Genomic DNA, 16,278 nt, shown 5'->3' with positions numbered 1-16,278 from the left:
CCTTTACGTCTGTCTGTCTGTTTTACCACAAATATTTAGCCAATGAAAGTTCTTAAAAGGAGCTTGTGTATGTGTAAATCTTATTCGATCCTCAAGCTGTCAGTAAGCCGATAACTCCGCCCCCTCTATTCACTGAATCAACTTAAGTTCCACAGCAGCCGCACAGTAGACAGCAGCTGAACGAAGTTTTGCGAAGGGTAAATAAATATCTTGTTGTTTGAATAAGTACTACTAAACACTATGTCTATAAAGGCTCATATTTTATTTATTTGATGTCTGACTCACTGACTGAGACATGTGGGACATCGCCTGAGAGAGAGGTCTAGGCTAGCATTTGCTATCTAGTCATAGCCAATACATAGCCTACACTTAACGTTAAATAGCCTGTGCGTGTACACAGTAGCATTTCATCTTTTATAAAATGTGATTTTGGCCAAATGTATTTTACAACAGGAAAAACTGAGCGCCCCGTCTATATAGCTACGGGCTCTGATTCTATACTCTCCGCTCGTCCTCACATGTATAAAATGTAGTAAAACATGGTTTTACTACAGTAATGTTGTAGTAGTAACTAAAAAAAAAACATTACAGAAGATCACTGTGAAATCTTTATATTTTATCATGCAGAATGTAATTCATGATTTAATTCATTCCAAGGCTTCATTTATTTCATCCAAAATACAGCAAAACAGTAATATTTTGAAATATTTTTACAATTTAAAATAACTGTTTTCTATTTGAATATATTTTAAAATGTAATTTATTTATGTGATCAAAGCTGAATTTTCAGCATCATTACTCCAGTTCAGTGCTCTTCAGTGTCACGTGATCCTTCAGAAATGCTTTTCACACATGGCTCACAGAAGGTTGCTGTTGTAATTAGGTTTAAAGAAGCCCTTAAAACCCTGTTTATCTATTTTATCTATATTATTATTATGGTTGTTATTAATCGTGAATAAATCTAAAGCTTTTGAGACTATTATTTTGTGTTATTGAATTTGTCATGAAGATGTGACCATTTCTTCCTTTTATGTAGGCTTACTAAATAATCTTGATATAAATAAGGGAGGGGGGGGGGTGCCCTTTTTCAGTTTCAGCACATGCCCCTCAAAAGGTCTGTGCACGGCCCTGAACGCAATAATGCGTTACAAATTGCAACGCATTACTTTTAAAAGTAGCTTTCTACAACACTGCTTGCCAGAATGTTAGCCAAAGTTCAGAGAACGTTCCCTGTTAGCTGGCTAAAGCCTAATCTGGTTTCTGATAGATAATTAATAATGACTATTCTATTTAAAATGCTTAGGATGTTCAGACTTAAACTGTTTATTGCTATTTCATTTTTTGAATAACCAAAAGGCCACAAAAACGAATTAAGATTTATTTTTTCAAAGGATCATCTGAGTTAAAAAAATTCCAACAAAAGAAAATCTAAACAATGAAAATAATTAGTTAAATAATGATTAAGTTTTGGGTAATTTCTTTGTCCAGTACCATTTGCATCAGCGCCACTCAAAGGGAATCACTCAGGATTCATCTCTTGAGGAGAAAGCAGCTGTAGCGTTTCAGAAAACAAAAACAGTTTTGTTCAAGGTTAGTATGATGTGTTACTGTTTTCAGCATTTATTATAAGCACAGAGTTTGATGTAGGCATGATGTGGATGTGATATTATATAGACATTGATTCATTACAGAACCAGGTTTCGTCAAACAGTCATGTCCTCCTGCAGAGTCTGGTGCCTCTAGAGGAGAAAGAGAAGGAAGAAAAAGAGGATGAGGAGGAAGAAGAAAAGAAAGAGGGAGCAGTAATTGTTCAAAACGCATCTTCATGTACGGACGAGGCCCCGGATGGCCAGGGGTCGCTGTCTGAGGGACCGTTTAGAGCTGCTGATGTTCACGACAAACAAAGACCTGATGAAAGAGATCCAAAACTGCAACACCTCTCTTCTCCAAACACTTTAAACGATGGCAGTATTTTATCTTTGCATATTAAACAGAGGAGATTCATGATCTATCTGTGTGGTGGATATAAAGGTATAACATTTATTTTGTCTTTTGAAGTCTCTTATGGTCACCAAGGCTTTCAAAAATACAGTAATATTGTGATTGTGAAATATTATTACAACTTTTTATTTTAATACATTTTCAAATGTAATTTATTCCTGTGATCAAAGCTGAATTTTCAGCATCATTACTGCAGTCTTCAGTGTCACATGATCCTTCAGAAATCATTCTGATACGCTGATTTGGTGCTTTAAAAACATTCTTATTATTATCAATGTTGAAAATTTGATAAATAGAAAGTTCAAAGGAACAGCATTTATTTTTTAAATAAAAATCTATATTAATTACATTATAAATGTCTTTACTGTAACTTTTGACCAATTTGATGCATACTAGTTGAATAAATTGAATTATAATTTAAATTATACTGCACATAAACTATGCTGTGTGTGTAGATACCGTCCCAGAGCGCAGTGCACTGATGGAGAGTGTGTATCCTCGGCTGTATCTACACTGTAAGCAGAGAGGATATGATTTCAGGATGATAGACCTGCGTGCAGGACTCGGAGATCATGTTTCGGACCGTCATGATTTGGCAGAGATACACATGGAGACACTTAGGCGTTGTCAGGAGACTGAGGGGCCAAACTTTTTTGTAAGAATAATTGTTTTTTTACATTCCAAGAGAGTATTTGTTATCAGTATTTAAAGTCAATAATTGTATCCCTGAAAACTTATCTTTGATCACCAAAATGGCATATTTAAAAGTTTTTTCCTTGGAAAAAAAATGTTCATGCCTTAAAATACCTTGAATATAACTCTACAGCCTTGCCTCATTTAGTATACGTGGTTCTATGAATATGCAAAATAGCCCCGCCTCCACTCACTCACACCAGCGATTCACTCGTTGACGATCAAACGGTGACATGATTGGTTACAAGGTAGTTTGTGACGTCAGAAACACCAGCGATTTCTAGACTGTATTTGTTTCACTGCAGTTTTAAGGAGAAAATACTCAGCAATGGTGTTGACTTATGAATTTGCACATGATCTGTCTTAAAGCATATTAAAAACACCATATAAACAACATTAAAAGCTTGATTTTCACCACAGGGGGACTTTTAAGTCTTTTCCTTGTCTTGAAGGTGTTCACTGGACAGAAGCACGAGATACGGTCACTGCCGAATACCATTCCCCAAGCAGATTTTGAAGCGATTTTAAAACTGGTAGAGAGAAGCAAGAAGAAGTTGTCCAGGAGACAGTCAGACGTGGCTGTTGACTCACAATCCAGCATTGGCACTGGTGACAGTAGGAGTTTTGTTCTTGATAAGGAACCCATTTTGTTGGAGGAAAAGGACCCTTCCCAAAGTTCTGCCGTCATGAGTGAGAACTCCATCTCCAGCTGTTCCATGTCGGATGGAGACGAGACGCAGCTGGCCAGGAGCTGGATGGACTACGACCAGGATTCGACTCTCTTGCAGACATGGTATAAGCTGGATAAAAACACAATTCCTGCTGTCTACCGCTTGCTTCCTGTCAGGTTAGTGTGTTCTTCAGTGACGTGATCCTGCATATCACATAAAAAGTACCTTTTTTTCACTCTAACTATTGTATATTTGCCTACTTGTAAAAGTAAATGAGTGAAAACATATCTTTTCATAATTTTCAGTTTCATTAATTGAACCTAAACAGCTGAAGTCACTGAGGATTATTACTAATATCTATGAATCAGGAATTACTTGCCGAATAAGCTGAAAACAATGGAGTAATTGCAATTATCGTTACTGAGCTGTCATGAGATATATACAACTCTCTTTGTTTGGTTCCCATGGCAGAGAATAGTGATGATAATAGACACAATACAGCTTGTATTGATGCAGTTGTCATGTTTAAAGAGGACATATTATGCCCTTTTACAAAGACTTGATTTTGTTTTTGGGGTCTACTTGAATAGGTCTTCATATTTACATTTACATTTAGTCATTTAGCAGACGCTTTTGTGCAAAGTGACTTACAAATTAGGACTAAATTAAGCGAGTCATCGTGAAGAGGCAAAAACAACGCAAGAAGTGCTCAAAATACGAAGGTCAGGCATTGTTCAGAGTAGCATAAGCCAGATAAGGGAGGATTAAAGGAAAAGGAACAATTTTTTTTCCCCGTCTCTATGAAGCCCCCGCTTCTGAAAAACGCAGTGCTCTGATTGGTTGGCTGGATCAGTGTGTTATGATTGGTCAACCATTTCAAATGTCACACCCCTTACCATAACCATGTGTTTGAACACACTACTAGCGCAACCCAAACAGGCCCCAGGAATATTGTGACGTGTTCGTTCCTGGAAGAAAACTCAAGACTACGATGGAGGAGTTTCAGGGAGTTCAGAAACAGTGACACTGACATAGAGAAGAACTCTCTTTGGAGTGATTTGTAACTTTGCAGACCCTTTTCATGCTCAAACAGCAACATTACACACTAAAGAAAGTTGAAAATGAAAAAAAGCACAATAGGTCCTCTTTAACTTCCACTCCCTCTTGCAGCGGCATCTCTTCTCTGATGATGTGTTTACTGGCGTGAGGGCGGGGCAACCTGTCACTCATATGAGATCGACCAATAGCAAACCACAACCATACAATCAATTCCCAATGGTCAAAATTAAGTCCCACCCTGTATTTTTCCTTGTTCGAGAAGCCATTTACTCGAATATACGTCACAATAGGGAAGAAAAGACTAACTTCCGTTTAATGCCAACTGTAACTGTGCCCATTTGGCCTGTGTTCCTCTCTGATTTCTGCATAGAGCTAACTTTTTTCAGATGCCTTTGTTTTTCAACAAGCTTTTTCCCTTTTTTTGTAATAGCACACATCACCCTGACTTCCTCAGCCGGGATGGGCATCGCAGGAAGCTGGGAAGGAAGGCATGGCGCTCTTCCTGTGTGAAACTGTGGAACGTGCTGTGGCGGTCTGGACCCGAGGCCATTGGAGAAGAAGCCTCCTGCCGTCTGCTTAGAACAGGTGTTTTGCACACATAATGAAGTTGCATAGAAGTTTAGTTGTCAATCACAGATGCAGATGAAGCCTGCACTCGTCTTAAATCAGTCTTGAGAATTGATGTAAAGAAGCCTTACTGAAATCAAATGTGTATGTTTCAGCGTTGGACTGGGAAGTGGAACAGGGTCTTGGAGGGAAACAGCCACCAGAGGAGTACAGTCACTGTTATAAGAGGATCATCACTGACCTTCTGTACAATCTGAAAAATGAATACGCATCACAGTTTATTGACCTACACAAAGGAAGACCTGAAATCAACCAAACCTTACATCAAGCTCAGCAGCGCTTTATACGCAACATCCACCTCAAGGTCCGTCTCTAATCTATCTATCACACTCACACTATTGTTCAAATGTTTGTTTTTTAAAAATGAATACTTTTACTCAGCTAGTAAGCAGTAAATTGATCAAAAGTGACAGTAAATACTGCAAAAGATTTCCATTTCAAATAAATGCTGTTCTTTTAAACTTTATATTCATCAAAGGATCCTGAAAAAAAATACTAAGCAGCACAACTGTTTTCAACATTGAAAATAATAGTAAATGTTTCTTGAGCATCAAATCAGCATATTAGAATGATTTCTGAAGGATCATGTGACAGCTATTTATAATTGTAACAACATTTCACAATATTACTGTTTTAACTGTATTTTTGATCAAATAAATGCAGCCTTGATGAGTATAAGAGACTTATTTTAAAAACATGGAATATCTATCTATCTATCTATCTATCTATCTATCTATCTATCTATCTATCTATCTATCTATCTATCTATCTATCTATCTATCTATCTATCTATCTATCTATCTGTCTGTCTATCTATCTATCTATCTGTCTGTCTGTCTGTCTGTCTGTCTATCTATCTATCTGTTTATCTATCTATATCTATCTATCTGTCTGTCTGTCTGTCTGTCTGTCTGTCTGTCTGTCTGTCTGTCTATCTATCTATCTGTCTGTCTATCTGTCTATCTATCTGTCTGTCTGTCTATCTCTCTATCTGTCTGTCTGTCTGTCTGTCTGTCTGTCTGTCTGTCTGTCTGTCTATCTATCTATCTATCTATCTATCTATCTATCTATCTGTCTATCTATCTATCTATCTATCTATCTATCTATCTGTCTGTCTGTCTGTCTGTCTGTCTGTCTGTCTGTCTGTCTATCTATCTATATGTTTATCTATCTATATCTATCTATCTGTCTGTCTGTCTGTCTGTCTGTCTATCAATCTATCTATCTGTCTGTCTATCTGTCTATCTATCTGTCTGTCTGTCTATCTCTCTATCTGTCTGTCTGTCTATCTGTCTGTCTGTCTGTCTGTCTGTCTGTCTATCTATCTATCTATATATCTATCTGTCTATCTATCTGTCTGTCTGTCTGTCTGTCTATCTATATCTGTTTATCAATCTATATCTATCTATCTATCTATCTGTCTGTCTATCTCTCTATCTGTCTGTCTGTCTATCTGTCTGTCTGTCTGTCTGTCTGTCTGTCTGTCTATCTATCTGTTTGTCTATCTATCTATCTGTCTGTCTGTCTATCTATCTGTCTGTCTATCTATCTATCTGTTTGTCTATCTATCTATATCTATCTGTCTGTATCTATCTATCTATCTATCTATCTATCTGTCTGTCTGTCTGTCTGTCTGTCTATCTATAAATGAATAGATAAATCTATATGAAAATCTTAATGTATAAAACATTGTTGTACAAATGTAAGCATCTTGTATTTGCATTATTTTCAAGCTGCGACACACTAATATCCATGAGACAAACGTCAGCTGGGGAAGGAAAGGTCTGAGTGCCAAACACAACAGATCTCATCAGTTCTATGTGGAACGGCTCTGCTCACACTTCCAGCGCACGGTCACTGCATCCCTCAACAGGCAAGACGTCCCTCTGTTCCTGTCATCTCACTTTACTTTATCACTGTCTGTCAAGTTGTTCTCAAAGTGTTGCTTCAGACTTATGCAGGTCCGTCAGGCTAAAGGCTCCTTCGACATGCAGAGGAAAGACGTTTCCAGACTCAGAGTTGAAGAAGAGATTCGGCGTCATGTCAGATTTGGGAAAACACTGTAAGTCACAGATTTTAACATGATTCAATTTAGTTTGAATTCCAACATGAATATTCTTTCTTTCTCCTTGTTAGAGCACAGGGCTATGTGTTCAGGCAGGACTTTCTGATGGAAGTGAAGCATGTGCTTCAAGCATCATCGTCCTCCCAGAATGCTGTGCTGTTACTGGGGGAACTGGGGTCTGGAAAGAGCACGACACTCGCCAGACTGGCACAGCTCATACCCACTTGGATACCTGGGTAGGCAAACAAAGGGACTCTGATTTTAAACTGTGTTTGAAAAAAAAATAAAAAAAAATAAAATAAACTGCTTGATCTGGATTATTGTGTTAACTAGGGATGCCACAGTGCTGATCTGCTTTGTGGGTCTGACATCTGAGAGCAGAAATGTGCGTCTGCTCCTCCAGACCCTGTGTCTGCAGTTAGCCAACATCTATAGCCTCAAAACAGAGATATCCGAGGTACAGAAAAACTTCAAAGATAAATCAAATATTCATAAGGTCTTTTGCACGGAAATGGATACATGATATTATGAGATTGCTTATCTATCTCACAGATAGTGTTGCACTATGAAACACAGTCTACGTTTTTTCCTGTCAGTCACTGTCAGAGTTGTCCAGTCAGCTGTGCTCATTGTTGGGCCTGGTGACAGAAGATCGGCCCTTGACCCTGGTGTTGGATGGTCTGGATAATCTGAGTGAGGAACATGAGACTGACCTTTCCTGGCTTAGTAATATTCTACTGCCAAACGTCTTCACTGTCCTGTCTGCCGGCACACAGTCCAAATGTGCTCAGATTCTACAGGTGAGCAGATGGGTCATAGAGGACACTACCATTCAAAAGTTTGGGGTCAGTTTGATGTTTTAATTACACGGCTCTGTGGAGTACTTGATTCTGATTGGTCAATCGTGCCATCCAGTGGTATGTTATTCCCAGAAAACAACCGCTGAAAACAGATAACACAGGCTCATCCGGGTTACTGAAGTCAGCAGCGCTATACGCTTGCTAGGAAAGCTTTTTCTTCGTGGAAGTTTTGCATTTGGTGAGCTGTATATATATAAAATCAATATTTTGTGTACAGTTATTTAATTATGCCATCCAGTATCGTGGACTCGCTCTCTCTTATTTCATACAAATGCAGCTGCTGCCAATTTGTGACTATTGTTTTGTACACGGTTGGATTATAAGATACAAACAGGTACGATTTTAAAACAGTTTAATCTGAAATCAATATCTCTTATCTCCATAATTATTTATGTGGCAAAATGCTGTGTAATAAGTGGTTTGACTGTACCGTATCCCTTAAATGTCTGTCTAGTTTGAACTTGCCGCTTGCTAGCAACTGCTCTCTCCGCGGAAGCTTTGTATATATAAAATAAAATATTTCGACTCAGATCAATATTTTGTGTCTAATTATTTACTTACTGTATGTGGCAAGTAGCCGTGTAATAAGCGGGATAATGCACATCCAGCTGGTTGTTATATCAGAATAAACCCCTTCAGGCTGATGCAAGACCCCTCCACTTCGCGTCGGAGGTCCTCATCACCCTGTCAGGGGTTTATTCTGAGAGAACAACCGGCTGGATGTGCATTATCCCTGACTTAAAGACCCTGTGTGGTGAACATCTAATTTTTTATGTTGTTTAAATGTCTATGATAATATAAAAATAAATATTTTTATTTTATTCAGACAGGTCATTAAAGCAAGGGGAATATCTACTCTAGACATTCACGGATCCTTAGTGAATATGATAATCAAAGCGATGATTGTTTTTTGAGGGCGTTCAGTTTGAATTTCTTTTCTCTTTGTCTCTTTCAGTCCCAGGTGAAGGTCGCTGTCCTGTCCCTTCCTGCTCTTCACCATGATGAGATCGCATCAGGACTGGCTTCCAGACTAGCTTCAGATTTTCGCCAACTAACTGAAAGCCAGTGGAGCCTTTTATTCCAGTCCTGTCTATCCTGTCCATCCCCTCTCTACCTCAATTTAGCCTATGTTGAGACTAGGCAATGGAGTTCATTCACACCAAAAGAGAGTCTCAATATCCTTACGGATCCAAACCAACTTTTCGTCAGCATCCTTGTTAGTTTGGAGCGAGAGCATGGGCCGTGTTTGGCGCGACGTATGGCTTTGCTCGTATCACTGTCCCGTTCTGGCGTGACCGAGGAGGAACTTTTAGTGCTTTTGGGACGCGATGATAATGTCACACGCGAGATGGCTGTTTTGCATCATCAGACACTTCCCGTTTCCGAATACTCCCCAGTGCCTTATGCGCTTGTGGCACGACTGCTGCACAGTCTGAAGGATTACATCAGCGAAGTGGAAAGTGACGGCACATGGGTGTTGCGCTGGACTCATGCAGAGTTCGGCTACGTCGTCTTACAGCGATACGCACCAACAGAAGACTCAATCAAAGCTGTCCATGCAGACTTTGCAGATTACTTTAATGGAAACGCCCCAAATAGCCAAGTTTTTCAGCCGCTGGCTTGGATCAGGAAGGAGAAGGGAAGGAGGTGCTATGAATTTAATTTGCGCAAACTCCACTGTTTGCCGTATCATTACATCCACTCAGGGCAAATAATTCCCTTACTCACGCAATGTCTGTTTAACTACGAGTTCCTGATGCATAAACTCTGGGGTCTGTCCGTCTGTCATGTCGAGGAGGACCTTAAAGCTGCCGTCATACCGGATAAGTACGACGATATGATCACCAAACAAGTGTGTTTTGCAGGAATAGCTGTTTGATATTAATGGGATAGAACAGTCAATTGGTGCGTTCAAGTCATGTCGGAAAGGTCGTGTTTGAATGCACATGAACGGCACCACAAAGTGGTAAATACTCCAATGTTGATGAGTTGGGGGCGTGTCAGTGAGAAACATGACAGAATAGCACAATACTTAAAGGTAGATATGGTCAGGCTTTTTTATTTACAACACAATAAGCTAATGTTATGCACAAAATATGATAGCGTTGTAATATAACAATATAATATGTAATGATAAAATTTACAGTGGCTTCGTAAATTAATTAATAACATAAAAAAGCAAAACAAAAAGCAAAATGCGCCTGATGCACATTCGTTGTTCTTCATTTTCTAGAAGATGAGTTAAAAAACCTTGCTGTATTTTTGCGTAGTTAATTAAGAGAAGGTACACCTCCATCTTACTCCGACGAAAATGTCTTGAACGCACCTCACGTTGAAAACATTACTTCCCAACTTAAACTTCAACGCACCATAAAACCTTGACATAAAAGTTCAAATCACATATATATTTTTTTCTGCCCTCTCTATATTGGATATAGAAATCTTTTGCTCAGAAGTCTTAAAAATAAATAAATATTTATAAATAATTAAATACATTTTAAAAATAGTTTTGGGATATTATGGGGATTAAAAAGTGTCTAATTGTATATTTTGAGTTTTTAAAAAAAAAGTGTGTGTGTGTGTTACAGAGAGCTTCTGGACGTGAAGTTGTTGGAGCAGGTTTTGTGTCTTTCTTATTCTGTGCTCTTGAATGATCCTTGCCAGCTGGCATCTCAACTCTTGGGCCGTTTGGAGCGGATCATTTCCCAAGACAAACCTGTTACTTCAGGTACACACACAAACATACATCTTATATATATACTGTGTATATATATATATATATATATATATATACAGGGTTCCCACAGGTCCTTGAAATCTTTCAAAAAAATTCGAAAAAATGCAAGGCCCTGGAAAGTTTTAGAAAATAAACATACATAGATACAGGTCCTTGAAAGTGCTTGAATATATTTTGTGCAAGAAGTTTTCTGGGAAAAATTCCATATTATTTCCTCCGGTCCGCTAATGTGTTATTTCACCAACACTTTGTGGCCTATGGATACTAGCTTGCTTGATTTACGTTAGTTACGTGCATTTACACGTTATGTCAAGTGTTTCCCGTGTGAGGTACTTTGTGTTGTACGTTGCCATGACGTTCACATGTGCACGAAACTACTACGATGATAGCCCACCTCAACGTTTCACAGACACACCGCTGAAACGATGTAACCTTACTCTCTCTTGAAATGTGTCCCCACATTAAGTCCTTGAATTTGAGGGTATTGGACCTGGAAAGTCCTTGAAAGGTCCTTGAATTTGAAGTTTACCTAGGTGTGGGAACCCTGTATGTACTTTACACTATACACAAGAAAACCTAAAACACCTGTATGTTTTAATGTCAAGGCAAAACTCATATCTCAGTGTATGTTGTTCCAGGTGACCCAAGACGATACTCTTTTCTGCATGATCTGTTAGCACAGTGCAAGAGCTCTTCTCTGCCTGTTCTTGTGCCCTCGTACACCTGCCTGCTTCCTCCAGGGGGACTCGTACACACACTCCTTTCAGGTACCCATATTCAATTTCTTCACAACTTCTGAAGGGCTCAGTTTCCCAACATCAACATTCAGGCCAGGGGCGTCGGACTGGGAGTAAAACCAGTACTGATTACCAGGGCCCCAAAGGGAGAGAGGGCCCTTGAAAAGTCTGGAATATATTTTATGTTACCTGGATATTTTCATTTCCTAATTAAATTTCATAATGAATGTCAGATGAAATGTAAAATTAGTGTATTGGCTGAATAACTTTGTTGATTGACTGACTGGTCCCACCCCTTGCTAATGCGCCAAATGGTTTAGTCCATCTGCACGCATTTTGTTTATGTTAGTTAGTTCAGCATCTGGAGGAGCGCAAACTTCTGCTGTAGAAATGTCTTTCTCAAAGCAAGGCAAATCAGGCCCCCCAAAATGAAAGGAACGACATTAAAAGGCAAGAAAACAAAATGAGGGGAAACAATTGGTAATTGACTTATTTTCAAAGAAAGGTGAGCACAATCTAGAACACGAAATCTGTAGTGCTTAACTGCTTGAATCTCCGCGATCGTTAGTGCTAAAAATCAACTGAGGCAACCCACTGAAAGAGCAGAACATACACTTTCAGATGATAATTTGGTTATACATGTAATCTGAGGTAAAAGCTAAATAAATAAACTGTACACTAACAATGCTGTTTGCACAACACACCATTATAATAGCCTAAATTGAAACCTGTTTAATTTTAAATTAATAGGCTATAATATCTAAAATTAGCAATAATTAGCAATTATATAGCCTACGATGAGTGTTATATACAAAAAAAATAATAATATCATTTAGCTTAAACTTAGTAACCACAGTAAAGTAGGCTAGAGAATGTTGAAAGGAGGTTTGAAATGTGTGTGCACACATGACAAATTATCAGGCTACTCTAAGCATTTACAGTTAATAGTTATACGCTATAAATATCTAGGTCTACAGATTCATGTGTGCAGAGGCCATATTATTATTATTATTATTTATTTTTTTGAGGAACATGGGGGCCCATCAGGACTGCCTATGCATAGGGCCCGGGATCTTGTGCTACGCCCCTGATTCAGGCAGTGATTTTGGTTTACTCTATGTCCTGGCGTGGGTTTCCTTGGGTATTTCCTAGGGGGATTCGGAACAATGTTTTTTTTTTTTTTGTTGAGTAAATTAAGGTCTGTGGTTAACATTACTTGTAGAGACATAAATTACACAGTTATTCCAACTCTGTGAATTTGTAGTTCACTGTATGCTTTTAAAATGCAAGTTTATAAGTTACCAAATACAGACTACAGTAGTTGTCCAATGAATTACAGGTCAGTTGACAAGCACATAAACATTCTGTACACGAAAATTAGCATAGAATAAACTAGCATAGACTAAAACTAATAAAAATCGTTTTCAGTTACTGAAATAAAGTAACATAAATATTAGATTAAAAAATAGGTATCCTTGCCGACTTACTGACACAAGTTGAAATACTAAAATTACTGATACTAAAACTGAAATAAAAAGAAATTAAAGCTAAATAGAAATATAAAATAACAAAATTACTAAAACTTAAAATAATTAGCTAGAATATTAATTTACTTCTAGCAATTCTTAAATACACTGATTGCTAATATGGATTTTATTCACTACTGTCCTCTCTCTGCATGCAGAAGAAGGAAGTGAGTTTATGCGGCTTGACAAATAAATGATGTGTCACGTGGAATCAAGCACACAGCTGTTGTAGTTATTGTGTAGCAAGTTCAATCAAGTTTGAGGTTTGACTGTGTGGAAAATAACTATTGCAGAATGTGTTAGCCACACCTTTGTAGATCATGTTTATAAGCGAGTACAAACCCAGAAGCTGCAGTTGCTTTGCAAGCCAACTAGGCTTTATATCTCTAATAATAAAGTCTATCTTCTGGCATCAAAACCCTTAGGATTTTGAGAGTGATTTTTCACAGAGGCGACAAGAAGCCACGATGTTACAACCACAGATGTCATTTTTAATTCAAAAATCTAAAGCTGTCACTCTGAAAACCCATTGGAAACTCCAGAGGGGAACCAAACCCATGGCTACTGGTTTGGCCTACAAATTAAGTGAACAGCTCTATAACCTGCAGTGGTTTATGACTAAAACATAAAATCTAAAATAAGATTTTATATCACATAATGAATGAATGAAATGTCCTTAACACCCTGACCCATATATTGAACTAGGTCACATGAGTGTTGTGACAGCCCTGGCTCATGGTCGGCATCACATGGTTTCCTGCTCCTCTGATGGACTGCTGAATCTGTGGCGTCTAGATGAGCAAACGAGGCCCGTTCGGTCCCTACCGAGGGCTCATGGACCTGCAGTCGACTGGGCTGCCGACTCGCTCACCCTCTGTCTAGACGACAGTGTGCTTGTGCTACAGATGGGCCACTGCCTGCAGGTGAGAGAGGTGGATTCTGGGAAGGTTCTGTACATGGAGAAGGAGTCTTTGGATGTTCCTGTGGTCACATCTGCCTGTGATGGGCGGTTGCTGGTGGTTTTTTATGATGGAAGTCACATGGTTAAGGTGAGACTTCGGACAGGCTGTTCTTTCTATATGCTGTGGAAAAATAACCTGTTAAATTTACAAAAAGAAAACAGGTATGGTTGCCAGAAATTCATTCACTAATTTGTTACATTTAATAATTCGTTACATTTATATAGCGCTTTTCTAGGTAGCACTTTACATATGGAAGGGGAATCTCCTCAAACACCACAATGTTTCAGATATAACAGAATGGCATATTTGTGTCTGTATATTTCCCAATATATAGCTGTATATTTTATTAAGATATATAATGTTAATATTCCAATCTTCTTAATATACCAATATCAGCTTTTAAGGCAAAAACTAGACTTTCTTTAAATCTCCCTCTTGCTCTCTCTCTCTTCTCCCCCATCATGAGTGGACACGCCCCCTACTGCTGATTGGTCCGATCAGCGTTTCTCTGAATATCTTACTGCACCTTTAAAGGGATACTCTACCGTTTTTTCATATTAAACTATGTTATTCCCTTATCTAAGACGAGTTGATACATACCTCTCTCATCTCAGTGCGTGCACTTAATCGCTCTAGCGCGCGGTGACACTTTGATAGCACTTAGCTTACCCCAGTATATTCAATGGTATCTAGCAGCAATGAATTTAGAAGTGATCAAACACATCAACGTTTTCCCTATTTAAATACAGTTACACGAGTAGTTATACGACCAAGTATGGTGACACAATATAAAACGTGGCGCTTTTCTAAGCGGGTTAAAAAGGATAACTATAATGTATGGCGTAATAGCACTTTTGGAAGTACTTCGACTGGCGCAGTAAAAAGTCACGCCTGATCCTCTTTCCACTATTGACAGAAGTGAGAGGAAGAGGATCAGGCGTGACTTTTTACTGCGCCAGTCGAAGTACTTCCAAAAGTGCTATTACGCCATACATTACAGTGTCGATGTTGCAAAAAACGTTGATTATGTAACAAAGTTGAATCAGCTATAAAGCATTTGGTAAGGTAACATTTAACAATCATTGATATTAAGAAAGCAAATGACCAGTTATTGTTTCAGATCTAACTTCCTCTCATTCTCTCTCTTTTACATAGGTGTTTGATCTTGTGGCGTCCTGTTCGCTGCTGTGTTGTGTGAACCTTGCCCTTGAGTTTGAGCCCATCCACAAAGACCAGTCCATCTTAGTCTCTCGTCACTCTGTTAAAGACTTTGTTCTCTTCGCCTACAGGTTATTAGTATATTACTGCACATATATGCGTGTTCTTATATAACAAAATGCGCTCTTACATAATAATACACTACATATCCAATTTCCAGCCATGTGTGAAAACAATGCGGCTGTTCCAGGACTGATTTATATTGTCTGATCACACAATGTATTATTTAAGAGTCTGCTCGAGTGTATGTGTGGTTGCGTTACTGGTCAATGGTTTCATGTAACTAGCTATATAAAAAAAAATGTGTTAAGGCTTTCCCAGAAGCTGTTTATCTTTCTTGTATTTCATTACACGATTAAGAAGCATGGATTATCCAGGAGAGATGATTGAAATGAGTAATGAACCTTTGCTTTTAATGTTATTAAGCTGAGAGCAGACTGAGTTTGTTATTAAAATAACAGTAGTTGTCAGAGCTATGGACACATGCGACATTCATTCGAGGAACAAAAGGTCAGAATATGGCCCTTGTTTTGTCCCAATCTCTTATCTCTCCCTAATGATTCCATTTTTCCTCTCTACTGTCTCTGACAAAGTGTCTAAAAAGCTCCCAATATAGCAGTAGCTACTGTATAAATGGGTCATGTCATGAGGAATCAAATACTTTGTGATAAAAGAGTTCATTGTACTGTGAAAAAATTCCATCAAAAACCAAAACTTCCTCCCCAGTTCAAAACTGCCTTTTATTGAAACTAAGCTGCAAAATGGCTTTTTCCTACTTCAGAAGCTTTCCGACCACAGATTGATGAGTTCATTTAAACAACACACTGCCCACATTTACATGTCAATGGCTACTGTTATGTATTCAGAATTTGAACCACAGGAAAAATGCTAATATTACTAAACACCAGAAGAAGTAATGGTCAGATAAAGATGTGGGAAAGAAGTGTGCCAAAATTTGTGCTGGTTCCAACTGTATGTGCCTGTCCTCCTAAAGATCTCAATGTTAAGCCGTGGTCACATTAGACTTTCTAGACACAAAATTTCTATGGACACTTCATCTGTCTTAATATGACGTCACACTCTGTGGTGTCTTTTTTTAAAGGTGCAGTATGTAAGATTGAC

General features: G+C 38.4%; 1 protein-coding gene across 4 annotated transcripts in view; it reads left to right on the top strand.

Annotated features, from left to right (window-relative positions):
• LOC311079609 (uncharacterized protein) overlaps nt 1-16,278 on the top strand; it is a 28,301-nt gene that overhangs the window by 2,648 nt on the left and 9,375 nt on the right. The window contains exons 5-20 of one of the 4 annotated variants that reach the window (XM_084109187.1): nt 1,489-1,590; nt 1,692-2,031; nt 2,457-2,656; nt 3,147-3,541; nt 4,855-5,009; nt 5,147-5,355; nt 6,785-6,924; nt 7,003-7,113; nt 7,188-7,352; nt 7,450-7,573; nt 7,713-7,916; nt 8,932-9,803; nt 10,565-10,704; nt 11,352-11,480; nt 13,682-14,025; nt 15,094-15,227. In XM_084109187.1, the coding sequence (XP_083965313.1) occupies nt 1,489-1,590; nt 1,692-2,031; nt 2,457-2,656; nt 3,147-3,541; nt 4,855-5,009; nt 5,147-5,355; nt 6,785-6,924; nt 7,003-7,113; nt 7,188-7,352; nt 7,450-7,573; nt 7,713-7,916; nt 8,932-9,803; nt 10,565-10,704; nt 11,352-11,480; nt 13,682-14,025; nt 15,094-15,227 (3,764 nt within the window). Of the gene's footprint in view, nt 1-1,488; nt 1,591-1,691; nt 2,032-2,456; nt 2,657-3,146; nt 3,542-4,854; nt 5,010-5,146; nt 5,356-6,784; nt 7,114-7,187; nt 7,353-7,449; nt 7,574-7,712; nt 7,917-8,931; nt 9,804-10,564; nt 10,705-11,351; nt 11,481-13,681; nt 14,026-15,093; nt 15,228-16,278 lie in introns of all 4 variants that reach the window. The other 3 variants (XM_084109186.1, XM_084109188.1, XM_084109185.1) reach the window with 3 other exon arrangements.

Source organism: Abramis brama, assembly GCF_963993115.1.
Source record: "Abramis brama genome assembly, chromosome: 3".
Classification (NCBI taxonomy): domain Eukaryota; kingdom Metazoa; phylum Chordata; class Actinopteri; order Cypriniformes; family Leuciscidae; genus Abramis; species Abramis brama.
This window is presented reverse-complemented; position numbering and strand designations above follow the sequence as displayed.